The following is an 18,144-nucleotide window of genomic DNA, read 5'->3' as shown; positions in this document are numbered from 1 at the left end:
CAAAACGTTTTTGAAGTTTATTAGAATTTAATTTAAAATGTCATAAAACATATTGTGGCATTAATCTTACTTTATTATGACAATACTATTTGGATTAAAACTGCTACTACTCAAAAATTTTTGTCTTTTATTTCTAAGAAAGTAATTAGCTTAGGTATACCAGTTTCTTAAATTTGTATTTTCATATGGTAGTATGGCCAGAATTGCTTGACAAGATCAATGAGGTAAAGAAATAACTTAGTCAATCATTATGTTTTTCTTTGTTTCTTTGTTTAGTATTCAAAGACAATAACTTTAGAGGGATTTTCAGTTGTTATGACACAGTTGCTTGGAATTAATCTGGGATTGACATATGATGACATCTACAACTGTAACTGTCCAGGAACTACATACATAATGAATTCCAAAGCAATGTAAGGTGTTGTTTTTTTAGTCAAATATATGTCTTCTCTTGGAAAATGTAGGCATTGTTCCTTGATGTATGATTGCTTGCATTGTAACTTGAGTAAGAATGTTATTAAATATATATGTGCTTATTTAAGACTTTACAAGTTTGACTATGGGATTTTGTAGAAACCATGTTTAATAGTTTTGCCTTCAGCGTTACAGTATACATAGAGAGCAGATGTTGATGATCACATATTTGGGTTTATTGAAGATTATTGTTGTTGAAAAACTTTTCAAGCTTAGCAAGTAAAAAAGTTATTGTCTAGCAAGAATCTTGGAAAGCTTAATAGATCTGCAATAAGGAGATTGCAGTAAGTAAATTTTTTTTAAAAAAAGTGGGAAGGCTGGCACTATAAATAGAAATATTCTAGACATAGTGAAAATAAAGTGAAGTACCATCAGGCTGAATAACTTTGAGTCGGGGAAGACATCCAGGAGTTAATATAAGAAATGTAGGAAAGCACCTGATCATGCAATCATGATACAGGGGTTTGAATTTCATTTTAAACACACACACACACACAGACACACACACACACATGTTTTAATCCATTTATTCAGTATGCGTAATAAAAAACTTATAAAATCAATGTAAAATAAATCAGAGGAAAAAACAATAATATTTTGGAGATGGTAATTTCCATAATAATCTATAGTGGCTTATAATGATTTAGATAAAGGGAGATGCACAAGAGTTATCCATAAGTTTTCATATATTATAACTTATTAACAAATACTTTAAGAGGTCATTAATTTAGGAAATGAGAACAGTGAGAGTAAATCTTGATGACATTTTATATACACTTTATTTGGGGTATTTTAAGTAATCCCCCTGGAGTTCTCAAATGCAGAGTGAGTTATATAGTTCCAGATCTCAGAGAACAAGGGATATAAAATGTGCAAGCCATCAGTATATGGGTAACAATTAAAACCATAGACAGATCTTTTAGAAATAAGTTATCAAGTTAGAAGAGGTATCTTAAGAGAAAGCTTTGAAAATTGCTTATATTTACAGGCTGAAAAATTGAGGGAAAATCAGTAATATGAAGGATCAGAAAGGAAGAAAATATTAGGACAACAACCATGTTAAACTGTAATTTTACCTAGAGTTGAATGTGTTTTAAAAATAAGGGAAGGGTTGGGAGCCAAGTGGTAAAAACATCAGGATGGTAGTTTTGTGTCTCCAAATTATCTTATGAAATAGAAGGAAAAACTGTAAAAACATATGTATATACATACAAACACATAGAGACACACAGACACATACACAAAAGCATATGCAAGATCACCAAAACTGAAATAAACAGAATACCAGCACGTGGGGCCAATCAACTGCCAAAATAAAACCTGCATTTAATAAGTAGTGGTGTGGGAGGAAATAGAAGGAACGCAATGGGAATCTAAAAATCATACAGACTGGGAACTCAGAAATTTTGAACTAATAAAAACCTCAAAAAGATTTTGTTCCCATGAAGAATGTTTATTTGTAAGTTCATAGCATTATGGGAGCCAAAATTGGTGGAGATTTTGCAAGTTGTGGGTGAGAGGAAAAGAGCTATTAACATTACTTAAGATGCTGATATGGCCTTGGTCTCTGTGCAGAAAAAATCTGGTAAAAATGAGCAAATGTCTCATCCAGATCACTCTTTTTCAATATTATTTTCCACTAAAGGAAATATGAATATCTGGAAGAAATGACTGATTCCAAGGCTCAGACAGAGAAAATTAAAAATCAGCCTGGAATGCCTTCTATAAAAAATAAGGAGATTCACAAAGTATCATGGAGATAACACAAAGGCCAGTTAGAAAGGGCTCCAACTGGCCAAACCTGGAACAATTTGCAGGTCAAAAATTATAATGGTACTAATGGATTACAACCCATTAAGTAAAATATGAAAACATGATTCCAAACTGATATAAATATATTAATGTATTTAAAATATAATTAGAAATGGATTGTTTACATAAAACCAAAGGGTTTCTCTCCAAGGAATTATCAACAGACAAAGGAAAAAAAAATAATTTTCCAGGAATACTGGCATGGACACCTTAATCAACTGATCAAAGTGACTTTTCTCAGTAATATAATATATCGAGATTGTTAACAACTTTTTGTATTGCAATGAAACAAAGCAACACCGCTATAATAATATTGTGAAGATGCATAACCTCAATCTAATCATAAGAATATATAATTATAAACCTAAATTAGGGTAATTTCTACCCCAAAATTGGCCTGTAATCATCAAACTTATCAAAATCATGAAAACCAATCCAAAAAAACTCTTACGAATGTAAGCTAAGGAGATGTGAGAACTACATGTGATGTTTGATTCTGAACTGCATCATTTTGCTACAAAATGTCAATATTGTGATGTATATAAATGTTTGTAACACACCATTACTTCCTGATTTTGAAGGGTCTGTTGTGCCTATGTAGGATAATTCAAATCTATGTAAGATCTATATATTAAAATATTGACATAGCTTGCACCTGTGTCCCAACCCACATCTCATATTGAAATGTAATCCCCCAGTGTTGGAGGTGGAGCCTTGTGGGAGGTAATTGTATCATGGGGGCATATTTTTCACGAATGGTTTAGCACTATCCTCCTTGGTACAGTTCTAACACTAGGGAGTGTGTTCTCATGAGATCTGGTCATTTAAAAGCATGTAGCACCTCACCCCTTGCTCTCTTGCTCCTTCTTCACCATGTCATGGACTGCTTCCCCTTTGCCGTCCGCCATAACTGGAAGCATCCTGAAGTCTCCCTAGAAACAGATACTGCTATGCTTCTTGTACTGCCTGCAGAACCATGAGCCGACTAAACCTATTTTCTTATGAATTACCCAGTCTCACATATTTCTTTATAGCAATTCAAGATGGCCAAATACAGAAAATTGGTACCAGAAGTGAGGTATTGCTATAAAGATACCTGAAAATGTTGACATGACTTTGGAATTGAGTAACAAGTAAAGGCTGGAAGAGTTTGGAGGACTACAAAAAATACAGGAAGATGAGGGAAAGTTTGGAGCTTTATTCAGAGACTGCTTAAATGCTTGTGGCCAAAATGCTGATAGTGATATGGACAATGAAGTCCAGGCTGAGATGGTCTCAGATGGAAATGAGGAACTTATTGGGACCTGGGTCAATGGTCACAAATTTTGTGCCTTATCAAAGAGCTTGGCTGCATTCTGTTCATGTCTTAGGGATCTGTGGAAGTTGAATTAAAGAGTGAAGATTTATAATATCTGGCAGAAGAAATTTCTAGGAAGCAGTGTTTAAGTTTGGCTTGGCTGCTTCTAACAGCCTATGTTCATACACTAGAAAAGAGAAATGACTTAAAGCTGAAACTTATTTAAAAGAAAAGCAGAGCATCGAAGTTTGGAAAATTTATAGCCTAACCAGGAGAAAAATTCAAGTAGGCTTCTGAGTAACCCAAAATATAAGACAGCAAGTTTTTATTGCTCTCTTTTACTATTGGCCATCAGTATAAAAAACTTTCTGTTTTTGTTTTCTCTGTATACTCTCTAACAGACCACTTTCAATAAAGTTTGTATTAAATTTAAAGATTTGATGCAATTTTTAAAAATACATTTCCTGCTTGCTAATAGACGCAACCCTAAATTCAAAGATAAAAAACAAACAGCTGCTTTGTTGAAACAGCTGCTTTGCTAACACATAACAGTGATTAACATGTTTGTAATCATTATTAAGATATTCCTCTTTATAATGTCTAAAAAATATGATTGGTACTAGATAATATTAGTAATGTATTGGTCAGTTTATCTTGATGATGAATGGCCAAACAAGGAAAACACTGCAGAAGATTAGGTGGAAGATGGGTCTAGCTTCCTGCTAAGTGAATCTTTGTTTCAAACAGTAACAAGATTTTTGATCTATGCATCTCTTGGGTGTCTTTGCATTGTGGCTGACAATTCTAACAAGCTTTCATATATGATAGCAATAGGTCATTTTACCTCTCTGCTTTCCTAGTCCACAGTGTGCAATATTTCAGAAGAGTAGAGAAAGCTTCTCCTTTCCAACATTCATTTCAATACTTGGTAGTGGAGGAAAACATGAACAATCTTGTGAAACTGAATTTCCCACCACTGTACTGTCATTGTATCTGAGGATGAGTGTTCAGATTATCACCCTGTGTCAGAAGCAGATTCATGCGATTTATAACCCCCTTATAGTGGAGGTGGAACAGATCCTGAAAAGAAAATTACTTGAACTGCAAAATGAAAAAGATGTCTATCAGACATTTTATTTTCATTAAGCATAAATACTTTCTAGTTATTTTGAAGAAAATGGATATTTTGAAGAAAATGGGATGCGTTTTAACTATGAGAGTTTTCACTAAAATTTTTTTTTTTTTTTTTTTTTTTTTTTTTTTTGAGACGGAGTCTTGCTCTGTCGCCCAGGCTGGAGTGCAGTGGCGCAATCTCGGCTCACTGCAAGCTCCGCCTCCCGGGTTCACGCCATTCTCCTGCCTCAGCCTCCCGAGTAGCTGGGACTACAGGCGCCTGCCCCTGCGCCCGGCTAATTTTTTCTATTTTTAGTAGAGACGGGGTTTCACCATGGTCTCGATCTCCTGACCTTGTGATCCGCCCACCTCGGCCTCCCAAAGTGCTGGGATTACAGGCGTGAGCCACCACGCCCGGCCTAAAAATTGTTTAAAAATTGGGGTGAAACTCACAAATCATACAATTGACCATTTTAAAGTGGCCAAATCAGCGTCGTTTAGTACACACACAATGTTGTACCTCTATCTACTTCCAAAACATGTTCGTCAACACAAAAGGAAACCCCTGACCCATTGAGCAATTGCTCACATTCTTCCTTCCCCTCAGACCCTGGAAACCGCCCCTCTGTGTTGTCTCAATGGAGTCCCCTATTCTGGATATTTCATGTAAGTAGAATTGTGCAATACTTGACCTTTTGCCTCTGACTTTCTTCACTTAGCGTAGTGTTTTTGCAGTATGTGTCCATACTCCTTGTAATATGTGTCCATACTCCATTTCTTTTTATGATTGAAAGTATGTTATTGTATGTACATTTACAATATATTTATCCCTTCATCAATAGATGGATATTTGGGTCCTTTCCAATTTATTTCACTATAAATTTTTAGTAAATCCATAATTTAACACTAAGTTGTTAAATGATAGAAATGATAGATGCTAATACAATGTACCTTTTGAAATTTTTGACATTTTTTATTAACCCCTTCATATATGTGTGTGTATATATACATATATATACATATATACACACATATATACATATATACAGATATATATACACATATATACACACATATATACACATATATACACACACACATATATACACAGTAATATACACACACATTTTGCTTCCATTTGTGTCACAGATACATAAAAGAGGACATGTTTGCAGGAAAAGCATAGATCTGTGCGATTTTACAGAATATTGCAATGAAACATCTGAGTTTTGTGTACCTGATGTGAAATCTGCTGATTATGAACTATGCAATAAGACTGCCTATTGTCTTAGAGGAATATGCCAAGATAGGGATGGACAGTGCGTGTAATTGTTCATTTTTAAACTGTAGTTATTCTGAAGTCAATAATCCATTCTATAACCATGTAAAAGAGTTTTGTTTTTCTAAATCCAAATTTAAAAATAAAATTGCAATTTAAAGTAACTTTGAACTATATCAAGAGGTAAAATAGACTTAATAATCACAGGACAAAAAAAATAGAGCATTAGTCAAATATCAGATGACAGGTAGAAAGGGAGAACACTATTAGAATAGTAGAAAAGAGAGAAAATGACTGATCTCTCAATTATATCTGCACTAAAATAACACTTTTACTCTTTATTCCCAAGTGGGTAGTTTTTAGCAGGTGTTTCTCCTTTGTGTAGACAGTACTTACATCAAAAAGTTGTGGTGGATGACACTGAATGGGCATTATTGCTATCTAGATATCTCTATATTAATTTACTACATTTTAACTTTTAATTATTTTTTTTAAATGAATAATTGGAACTTCTTTATTTATGTTTTCAGTTGCTCAGGGTGCTCCTTACCTGTGTTCACAAGAAGTGAATTTACATGCTGACGATTTTGAAAACTGTAAAACTAGTTCCTGTAATTTTGAGTACGTATTTTTAAATGTATACATTTTTCTAATGTTGGTATGTGTGTGTGTATATTTCAGAAGGTCACTTAATACAAATGAGAGATGAAACTAGCATATACAGTTGAGTTTATATTTTGCAGTTTATAAAATGGTATAGGTTCTGAATATATTTGGTGGTGTAATCCTAGTAACATTTTGAATTATCATTATATTTTGAGCTATTATTTACCTAGTATATTTTGTCCCTAAGTGAAAAATGGTTAATTTTTTCTGCCTTATATTCCCAGACATGTCCTTTGTGCAAGGCTAGTTTGTCACTGGAAAAGTGCAGACTTAATATCACATAAAGATTATAATGTTCAATATTCTTACCTTGGAAACCGTATATGTGTGTCTGCATTTTTACAAAATTCAAGTGGTAGCAAAAAGGATAATTCCTATGTAAAAAATGGTACCTTATGTGGTCCAGAAAAGGTAAATAAAAATTTTACTTGACACTATATGGTGTGTGTGTGCATATGCATAACAGTGTGAGAGAGATAGTCATCTTTACTGTTGTATTACTGTTATAAATTTTTATTACTGCGTGATCTTGAGATTCAACTTCAGAATTCTTGTTGGTCAAAGGAACTCTTACTTTACTACCTGTCATTTTTTTTTTAAGGTAGATATGTTCTATTGTTAATTGTAGTTGTTTTTTTTTTCTTTTTTATTATACTTTAAGTTTTAGGGTACATGTGCACTATGTGCAGGTTTGTTACATGTGTATACATGTGCCATGTTGATGTGCTGCACCCATTAACTCATCATTTACATTGGGTATATCTCCTAATGCTATCCCTCCCCACTATCCCTACCCCACAACAGGCCCTGGTGTGTGATTTTCCCTTCCTGTGTCCAAGTGTTCTCATTGTTCAATTCCCACCTATCCTTTTTTTATGGCTGCATAGTGTTCCATGGTGTATATGTGCCACATTTTCTTACTCTAGTCTACCATTGATGGACATTTGGATTGGTTCCAAGTCTTTGCTATTGTGAATAGTGCCACAATAAACATACGTGTGCATGTGTCTTTATAGCAGCGTGATTTATAATCCTTTGGGTACATACCCAGTAATGGGATGGCTGGGTCGAATGGTATTTCTACTTCTAGATCCTTGAGGAATGGCCACACTGTCTTCCACAATGGTTGAACTAGTTTACAGTCCCACCAACAGTGCAAAAGTGTTCCTATTTCTCCACACCCTCTCCAGCACTTGTTGTTTCCTGACGTTTTAATGATCACCATTCTAACTGGTGTGAGACGGTATCTCATTGTCGTTTTGATTTGCATTTCTCTGATGGCCAGTGATGATGAGCATTTTTTCATGTCTGTTGGCTGCATAAATGTCTTCTTTTGAGAAGTGCCTGTTCATATCTTTTGCCCACTTTTTGATGGGGTTGTTTGTTTTTTTCTTGTAAATTTGTTTGGTTTCTTTGTAGATTCTGGATATTAGTCCAGATGAGTAGATTGCAAAACTTTTTTCCCACTCTGTAGGTTGCCTGTTCACTCTGGCGGTAGTTTCTTTTGCTGTGCAGAAGCTATTTAGTTTAATTAGATCCCATTTGTCAATTTTGGCTTTTGTTGCCATTGCTTTTGGTGTTTTAGACATGAAGTCCTTGCCCATGCCTATGTCCTGAATGGTATTGCCTAGGTTTTCTTCTACGGTTTTTATGGTTTTAGCTCTAACATTTAAGTCCCTAATCCATCTTGAATTAATTTTTGTATAAGGTGTAAGGAAGGGATCCAGTTTCAGCTTTCTACTTATGGCTAGCCAGTTTTCCCAGCACCATTTATTACACAGGGAATCCTTTCCCCATTTCTTGTTTTTGTCAGCTTTGTCAAAGATCAGATGGTTGTAGATGTGTGGTATTATTTCTGAGAGCTCTGTTCTGTTCCATTGGTCTATATCTCTGTTTTGGTACTAGTACCATGCTGTTGTGGTTACTGTAGCCCTGTAGTATAGTTTGAAGTCAGATAGCGTGATGCCTCCAGCTTTGTTCTTTTGGCCTAGGATTGTCTTGGCAATGCGGGCTCTTTTTTGATTCCATATGAACTTTAAAGTAGTTTTTTCCAATTCTGTGAAGAAAGTCATTGGTAACTTGATGGGGATGTCACTGAATCCATAAATTGCCTTGGGCAGTATGGCCATTTTCATGATATTGATTCTTCCTAACCATGAGCATGGAATGTTCTTCCATTTGTTTGTGTCCTCTTTTATTTCATTGAGCAGTGGTTTGTAATTCTCCTTGAAGAGGTGCTTCACATCCCTTGTAAGTTGGATTCCTAGGTATTTGGGAGTTCATTCATGATGTGGCTCTCTGTTTGTCTGTTATTGGTGTATAAGTATGCTAGTGACTTTTGCACATTGATTTTGTATTCTGAGACTTTGCTGAAGTTACTTATCAGCTTAAGGAGATTTGGGGCTAAGACATTGGTGTTTTCTAAATATACAATCATGTCATCTGCAAACAGGGACAATTTGACTTCCTCTTTTCCTAATTGAATACCCTTTATTTCTTTCTCTTGCCTGATTGCCCTGGCCGAACTTCCAACACTATGTTGAATAAGAGTAGTGAGAGAGGGCATCCGTGTCTTGTGCCAGTTTTCAAGGGGAATGCTTCCAGTTTTTGCCCATTCAATATGATATTGGCTGTGAATTTGTCATAAATAGCTGTTACTATTTTGAGATATGTTCCATCAATACCGAATTTATTGAGAATTTTTATCATGAAGGGCTGTTGAATTTTGTCAAAGGCCTTTACTTACCTGTCATTTTTTATTTTGAATTTTGCCATAGATATTTAAATTTTTCTCATATTTGAGAACTAAGCCTCTCTGTGAGGCAAGAATCTTATCTCAAATAATATGCCTAAACCTAGAACAAAAAATAAAATCAAACAACATTCCAAAAAAGATCAGAAAATCTGAATAATTAGAACAGTAAAGAAATAGAGAAAAAACCCCCAAATATTTAGTAATTGACAAGAACTTGTTTAGTTATAATGAAAGTAAAATATTTATTTGCTTATCAACCTGCTCTCTGAATTCGTTCTCCAAAATTATGACATACCTATTAAAATTTTGGCTCTCCCATAACAGTAAAACATAGAATTTAAGTTTTACTTACTTTCGAAAGACATAATAGATGAAGGATTTTTGAACCAGTGCCGTTGAAAAATTAGTTGACTGATGAAAAAGTACAAACTTATCACACATTTTACATAATTTTTATATAGATCCAATGTTTTAACAAAAGAAAAATGAGGAAAATGGAAATTAATAGTAAAATTATCTCAGAATGGGAAAAGTTGTTACCACATAAAAATAATGAAGTAATGACAAAGATACATTCTTGTGCTGGCTACATTATAAAGGAATATGTCATCCTTTCAAAGGATGACAAAACTGATAAAATAAACTGACAAAAATGTTTACTATAAATATGACAGGGTAAATATATAATTCACAGCTAATTTAATCATCAATTAATTAAAGAAAAAGCACACAAATGATGTGTATATGTGCTATACTTCAGAAGACATTTGGTCTTTGTCCCTGGTTCCTGGCGCAGAGCACCTAAAACTATCAGAATTTCCTGAGTGACAGGATTGTCATTTGTTATTCATAATAAGCCCTTTTCAATCAATATCTGAGTTTATGCTAATGTAGTAACTTAGCGTAGGGCCCCTAGATAGCCTCAGGATGGGGCTGGTCACCAGAAGGACCAAGTAATTAGATGGTTGACACTCTCAGTCCTACCCAATGACCTTTGGAAAGGGACGAGGTGAAGCTGGTGGTTGAGCTCCATATAGACTCTCATGCCTGTAGCTCATGCCTGTAGCTCATGCCTGTAGCTCATGCCTGTAGTCCTGGCTACTTGAGAGGCTGAGGCAAGAGGACTGCTTCAGCACTGGGGTTCGAGGGAAGCTCCAGTGCGCTTGAATTGTGCCTGTGAATACTCAACTGCACTCCAGCCTGGGCAGCATAGGGAGGCCCTATGTCTAAAAACAAGCAAACGAATAAACTTCTCAACAAAGATTCAGAGACAGCTTCTGGGTTAGTGAACACAATGACTTGCTGGGAGGGTGACGTGCCAGGAGAGGGGCATGGAAGCTCTGCCTGTACCACTTCGTCCCCATCAAATACCTTGCCCAACACGTCTCTTCCAATGGGCTGATCCTGAGTTACACCTTTATACTCCTATACTTTTTTTTACTGTTTTATTTTCTTTTTAATTGACAAATGACAATTGTGTATTTGCATGGTATACAATATGATGTTTTGAAACAGTATATACTGTGAAACAAACAAATGAGTCTAATAATTATCATATTCATTACTTCAAATATTTATAATTTCCTTACTGTGAGAACATTTTAATCCCCTTTCAGGTATTTCAAAATATACAATATATTATAATTAAGTATACTCACCTTGCTGTGCAATAAAAGATCCAAACTCATAATTAGCTTTTACTCACTGACATGTTTTTCTTTTCTTTGTTTACTCCTTCCCTAACTCCTTGTAACCACCATTCTAGTCTCTATTGCATGAGTTTAACATGTTTAGATTGCACATGTGAGTGAGATTACATTTTTCTCTCTGTGCCTATTTTACTTAATGTCATATAGGCTCGCCAGTGTTGTTGAAAATGAATTTCCTGTTATTTTTAAGTCTGAATAGTATTTCATTGTATGTGTATACACACACACACACACACACACACATCACATTAAAAAATATATATGCATCTGTTGATGGACACTTAGGTTGTTTGCATACCTTGTCTATTGTGAATAATACTACAATAAACATGGGAGTCAGATATCTCTTTAGCATACTAATTTTATTTTGCTTAGATAAATACACAGCAGAGGGATTGCTGGATCATATGATAGTTCTAGTTTTTTGAGGAATCGCTGTACTGATTTTCCAAAATCGCTGTATCAATTTACAATGCCACCAACGATGTATAAGCATCCCCTTTTCTCCACCTCCTAACTAACACTTGTTATTTTTAATACTTTTGATAATAGCTAATCTAACAGGTTTGATGTGATGTCTCATGTGGTTGCAACTTGCATTTCTCTGATGATTAGAGATATTGAAAATCTAATTGCGTGCTTTCTCTATGTGACTAGGGTTTATCAAATGACAGCCTTCGTCTTGGAAGCTGATTTTAGGCCATGATCACTAAACATGATACTATACTAACCACTGGTTTAAATGGGTAGCGCTTATTCCAGAGGACAGAACATTCTAGAAGCCCGAATTCTGTAGTCTTATCAGTCTAGTTGCTTTGGGAAACAAAATACCCTTCTAAATCTTTGGGATAAAAGTGCTGTGTGAACTGCATTCAGAAGTGAGTAGTCGATGTTGAGAGCAAAGTAGGTTTCGTGGACAGACTTCTGTGGGTAAGTCCACACCTTAGCCATCCCTCCCCTTCCTGTCCTTTCAGCTCTTCTCCCTCAGTTTTCCTTATAATCTTGAGGCTGTAGCTCTTGAAAGCATTGCCAGGTTAATCAATGAGGCTCCTCTTTGCCATTTTCTTTGATATGGTTGCTTTTCCACTTCATTTTATCCATTGTTGATCTTCCTTTTTATTTCGGTATTCCAGGAGGTTCTTACATCTCTCTGCTTTCTTTTGCCTCTTTTTGATTATCCTTTATTCTCTTTTATTGGAAAAAGAGGGCTTTTGTGTTCGCCAGCTCTGTCAATTCAAATTGGAGTTATTTTCTGGCTATTTAAAAAATTCATCAAAGATGCGCTTTGTTTTCATTTGCTGTTCAACTTGTTCAATTGATTTCAGAGATATAAGAAAGTAGAGACTTCTTTACCTCACCTTCATGAAATGTGGGTCCTTTGTAAAAATTAAATTTAACATATATTTATATTTACCTCTATCCATACCTATATAAGAAGATAAATGCATTTTGTTTAACATATTTCCACATCTACATCTATACCTATATGACTTTAGACAGTTCTTCTTTATTTCTTATTTGTCGATATCAATATACATATATCTTTCTTATTAATTGGAATAGAGGTTATAAATAAAACACTCATAGATTTAACATAGTAATATATTAAGTCAAGAGTATACTACATGTAAATAGGCATTTCCAACTAGGCAAATTTGCTTAATATTGGTTGTGATACAAAGTGCCTTTGAATTTGTTACTTATAAAACAGGAGAAGAGTTTATCAGACTGATTCTAGCTCATGTATATGAGCTAGGAGAGATAAAAAAATGTAAGTATAATCATTTGATAACTGAAAAGGAATATGCTTGGGGCATATTGATGAGATAATCAACAGAGAGGTTTTCAAACTGATAAGCTTGTCAATGAATTTAAAAAATAACATTAACTGCCTTTCTTTTACTTATTCTTACACACAGGACTATAAGTAAATATGATATTCAATATTTTACAAAGTATCTATAAGTAAATATGATATTCAATATTTTATAAATATATTTAATATTTTATAAAGTATTTAATTTTAATTTACTTAATTACTTAATTTTTCTATAAAGTTACAAAGTAATAACATATCATTTTGATACGACTTCAGGTTCTATTACTACAATGGACAGAAGTCATCAAATCCAAATTTATGTGTTGTGTTTATATCTTATGGATATAATTCTTGTACAAAATACAGTTGCTCAACTCTTGACTTTGCATTTAAAATTTTTGTTGTTGTTGGTTACTTTAACATTTTAGTTATGTGATAATCCAAATATGTGCACCACTTAAATATTCATAAGTATTATTATATTCAAGAAATATCATGACTTTTTTTTTTTTTGAGACCTATCATATACAGAAATATATACTTCAATACATTCTGGCCAGACTAATTTATCAGTGTATTAAATACATTCTAAATGTGCTAAATCAATTGTTAATTTGAATTTATTTGATAACTGATAATTGGGTTCTTCAGAATGCATTTGGCTTGCACTTTGGGGCCAGTGTCTTCTGTCATACAGGTATTTCATATTTATATAGTAAATAAGAAAAAAGGGGCCTATCTGCATGTCTTGGATCAGAATTTCCTCCTAAATTACTAATACATCCTATTACTTAGAGTTTCTTTTCTTATTGTTGATTATTTAATTTTAATTTACTTTTTTACTTAATTTTTTCATAAGCCTATTTCTGTGTTCCCAATTCTGCCACTGATTTTTTTTTTTCACCTTTTAAGTTCAGGGGTGCATGTGCAGGTTTGTTAACATATGTAAACTTGTGTCTTCAGGGTTTGTTAACATAGACTATTTCATCCCCCAGGTATTAAGCCTAGTACACATTAATTATTTTTTCCTGATCCTCTCCCTCCTCCAACCCTCCACTCTTTGATAGGCCCCACTGTGTATTTTTCCCCTCTATGTGTCCATGTGTTCTCATCATTTAGCTCCCACTTATAAGTGAGAACATGTGGTGTTTGTTCCCACAAAGGAGATGGCATAGTTTTTTTTTTTTTTTTTTTTTTTTTTTTTATGGCTTCATAGTATTCCATGGTGTGTAGTTGTATGTGTGCAGTCTTATTTCTGAGTTCTCTATGCTGTCCCTTGGTCTATGTGTCTGTTTTTGTACCAGTACCATGCTGTTTTGCTTACTGTAGCTCTGTGGTATAGTTTGAATTCAGGTAGTGTGATGCCTCCAGCTTTGTTCTTTTTGCTTAGGATTGCCTTGGATAGTTGGGCTCTTTTTTGGTTTCATACAAATTTTAAAATAGTTTTATTTTAGGGTTCTGTGAAGAGTCTCAATGGTAGTTTAATAGGAATAACAATGAATTTGGAAATTGCTTTGGGCAGTATCGCCATTTTCACAATATTGATTCTTCCAATTCATGAGCATGGAATGTTTTTCCATTTGTTTGTATCATCTCTGATTTATTCGAGCAGTGGTTTGTAATTCTCCTTGTAGAGATCTTTCATCTCCCTAGGTATATTCCTAGGTATTGTATTCCTTAGGTATTGTATTCCTTGACAATTGTGATTCCTTGATGTTCATCAGTGAAAAAATCCTCAAGAAAATACTGGCAAACTGAATCCAGCAATACATCAAAAAACTTATCCACCATGATCATCTAGGCTTTATGTCTGGATGCAAGGCTGGTTCAACATACACGAATCAATAAATGTGATTCATCACATAAACAGAGCTAAAAACAAAAACACATGATTATCTCAATAGATGCAAAAAACACTTTTGATAAAATTCAACATCCATTCATGTTAAAAACACTCAATAAACTAGGTATTGAAGGAACATACCTCATAATAATAAGAGCCATCTGTAACAAACACACAACCAACATCATACTAAATGGGAAAAATCTGGAATTATTCCCTTGAAAACTGTCACAAGACAAGGATGCCCTCCCTTATCACTCACATTCAATGTAATATTGAAAGTTCTCAGTGTGCAAAAATCACAAGCATTCTTATACAATAGTAACAGACAAACAGAGAGCCAAATCATAAGTGAACTCCCATTCACAATTGCTTCAAAGAAAATAAAATACCTAGGAATCCAACTTACAAGGGATGTGAAGGACCTCTTCAAGGAGAACTAAAACCATTGCTCAATGAAATAAAAGAGGACACAAACAAATGGAAGAACATGCCATGCTCATGGATAGGAAGAATCAATACCGTGAAAATGTCCATAATGCCCAAGGCAATTTATAGATTCAATGCCATTCCCATTAAGCTACCAATGACTTTCTTCACAGAACTGGAAAAAACTACTTTAAAGTTCATATGCAATCAAAAAAGAGCCTGAATTGCCAAGACAATCCTGAGCCAAAAGAACAAAGCTGGAGGCATCACACTACCTGACTTCAAACTATACTACAGGGCTACAGTAACCACAACAGCATGGTACTAGTACCAAAACAGAGATGTAGACCAATGGAACAGAACAGAGCCCTCAGAAATAATACCACACATCTACAACCATCTGATCTTTGACAAAGCTGACAAAAACAAGAAATGGGGAAAGGATTCCCTATGTAATAAATGGTGCTGGGAAAACTGGCTAGCCATAAGTAGAAAGCTGAAACTGGATCCCTTCCTTACACCTTATACAAAAATTAATTCAAGATGGATTAGGGACTTAAATGTTAGAGCTAAAACCATAAAAACCGTAGAAGAAAACCTAGGCAATACCATTCAGGACATAGGCATGGGCAAAGACTTCATGTCTAAAACACAAAAGCAATGGCAACAAAAGCCAAAATTGACAAATGGGATCTAATTAAACTAAATAGCTTCTGCACAGCAAAAGAAACTACCGCCAGAGTGAACAGGCAACCTACAGAGTGGGAAAAAAGTTTTGCAATCTACTCCAGAATCTACAAAGAACCCAAACAAATTTACAAGAAAAAAACAAACAACCCCATCAAAAAGTGGGCAAAAGATATGGACAGACACTTCTCAAAAGAAGACATTTATGCAGCCAACAGACATGAAAAAATGCTCATCATCACTGGCCATCAGAGAAATGCAAATCAAAATGGCAATGAGATATCGTCTCACACCAGTTAGAATGGTGATCATCAAAGAGTCAGGAAACAACAAGTGCTGGAGAGGGTGTGGAGAAATAGGAACACTTTTACACTGTTGGTGGGATTGTAAACTAGTTCAACCATTGTGGAAGACAGTGTGGCGATTCCTCAAGGATCTAGAAGTAGAAATACCATTCGACCCAGCCATCCCATTACTGGGTATGTACCCAAAGGATTATAAATCACGCTGCTACAAAGACACATGCACACGTATGTTTATTGTGGCACTATTCACAATAGCAAAGACTTGGAACCAACCCAAATGTCCATCAATGATAGACTGGATTAAGAAAATGTGGCACATATACACCATGGAATACTATGCAGCGATAAAGATGGATGAGTTCATGTCCTTTGTAGGGACATGGATGCTGCTGGAAACCATCATTCTCAGCAAACTATCGCAAGGACAAAATACCAAACACTGCATGTTCTCACTCATAGGTGGAATTGAACAATGAGAGCACTTGGACACAGGGTGGGGAACATCACACACCAGGACCTGTCGTCGGGTGGGGGTAGTGGGGAGGGATAGCATTAGGAGATACACCTAATGTAAATGATGAGTTAACGGGTGCAGCACACCAACATGGCACATGTATACATATGTAACAAACCTGTACATTGTGCACATGTACCCTAGAACTTAAAGTATAATAATAATAATAAAAAAGTTCCATTATAATCTTAATTTCCACTTGCAGAATGTGTATTACTAATGTCTGTAAATTTTGTGTATCTCTGTTATATGAAAGTTCATCAAAAATGGTCATTTCTGATCCACATTTTATATAAATTGTGACACAATGTATAATTAAAAAAAAGATTCTTTCCAGTGCATTCAGGCAAGAGAATGAAGTAAAGAGCATTCAAATAGGAAGACTCAGAGTCAAATTATCCCCCGTTTGGTTTTTTTTTTTTTTTTTTTTTTTTTTTTTGAGACAGAGTCTCGCTCTGTCGCCCAGGCTGGAGTGCAGTGGCCGGATCTCAGCTCACTGCAAGCTCCGCCTCCCGGGTTTACGCCATTCTCCTGCTTCAGCCTCCCCAGTAGCTGGGACTACAGGCACCCGCCACCTCGCCCCGCTGTTTTTTTGTATTTTTTAGTAGAGACGGAGTTTCACCGGGTTAGCCAGGATGGTCTCGATCTCCTGACCTCGTGATCCGCCCGTCTCGGCCTCCCAAAGTGCTGGGATTACAGGCTTGAGTCACGGCGCCCGGCCAAATTACCCTTTTTTGCAGAGGACATGATCCTATATCTAGAAAACCCCATAGTCTCAGCCCAAAAGCTTCTTAAAATAATAAACAACTTCAGCAAAGTCTCAGGATACAAAATCAGTAGGAAAAATTACCAACATTCCTATACAACAACAACAACAGTCAAGCTGAGGGTCAAATCAGAAGTGAACTCGCATTCACAGTTGCCACAAAAAGAATAAAATACCTAGGGATACAGGTAACTATGGAAGTGATCATTTTCTTTTTCATTCACTACATCATGTTTAAAATATTTTTTAGTCTTTCATATAAATTTTGGTATATGTATCCGAAAGCACGTTTGCCCTTTGTTTTTGTTTGCTTGTTTCTTTTCATAAAAGCTTTCTCTGATTGCAGCTATTTTACTTAAACCTATCACAATTCAGAATACGTTTTTACTTCAATCCCAGCAGTTTCTAGCTTCATAATTTCTATGCCTTTCTAGTATAAGCCATTTCACTTGTATCAAGAATGTTATCTACTTTTATTTAAAAATACAAGAGACAAACCCAGGTGTGTTGGCTCACTTCTGTAATCCCAGCACTTTGGGAGGCTGAGTCGGGTGAATCACCTGAGGTCACGAGTTCGAGACCAGCCCGGCCAACATGATGAAACCCTGTTTCTACGAAAAATACAAAAATTCGCCAGGCATGGTGGCACTGCCTGTAATCTCAGCTACTTGGGAGG

At 35.2% G+C, this 18,144-nt stretch overlaps 1 protein-coding gene across 7 annotated transcripts in view; it reads left to right on the top strand.

The window, feature by feature from the left end:
- The window catches only part of LOC139355863 (disintegrin and metalloproteinase domain-containing protein 18-like), a 47,216-nt gene that overhangs the window by 17,835 nt on the left and 11,237 nt on the right, over nucleotides 1-18,144 (top strand). For 4 of the 7 annotated variants that reach the window (XR_011607076.1, XR_011607077.1, XR_011607074.1 and 1 more), the window contains exons 3-4: nucleotides 277-413; nucleotides 6,506-6,596. Coding sequence is in view for 1 of the 7 variants with exons in the window: in XM_071068355.1 (XP_070924456.1) it covers nucleotides 277-413 (137 nt within the window). In the remaining 6 variants the exon portion in view is untranslated. Of the gene's footprint in view, nucleotides 1-276; nucleotides 414-6,505; nucleotides 6,597-6,865; nucleotides 7,053-11,806; nucleotides 11,984-18,144 lie in introns of those variants that run through there. The other 3 variants (XR_011607078.1, XM_071068355.1, XR_011607079.1) reach the window with 3 other exon arrangements.

The sequence above is a fragment of the Macaca nemestrina genome, chromosome 8, assembly GCF_043159975.1.
Source record: "Macaca nemestrina isolate mMacNem1 chromosome 8, mMacNem.hap1, whole genome shotgun sequence".
Taxonomy (NCBI): domain Eukaryota; kingdom Metazoa; phylum Chordata; class Mammalia; order Primates; family Cercopithecidae; genus Macaca; species Macaca nemestrina.
This window is presented reverse-complemented; position numbering and strand designations above follow the sequence as displayed.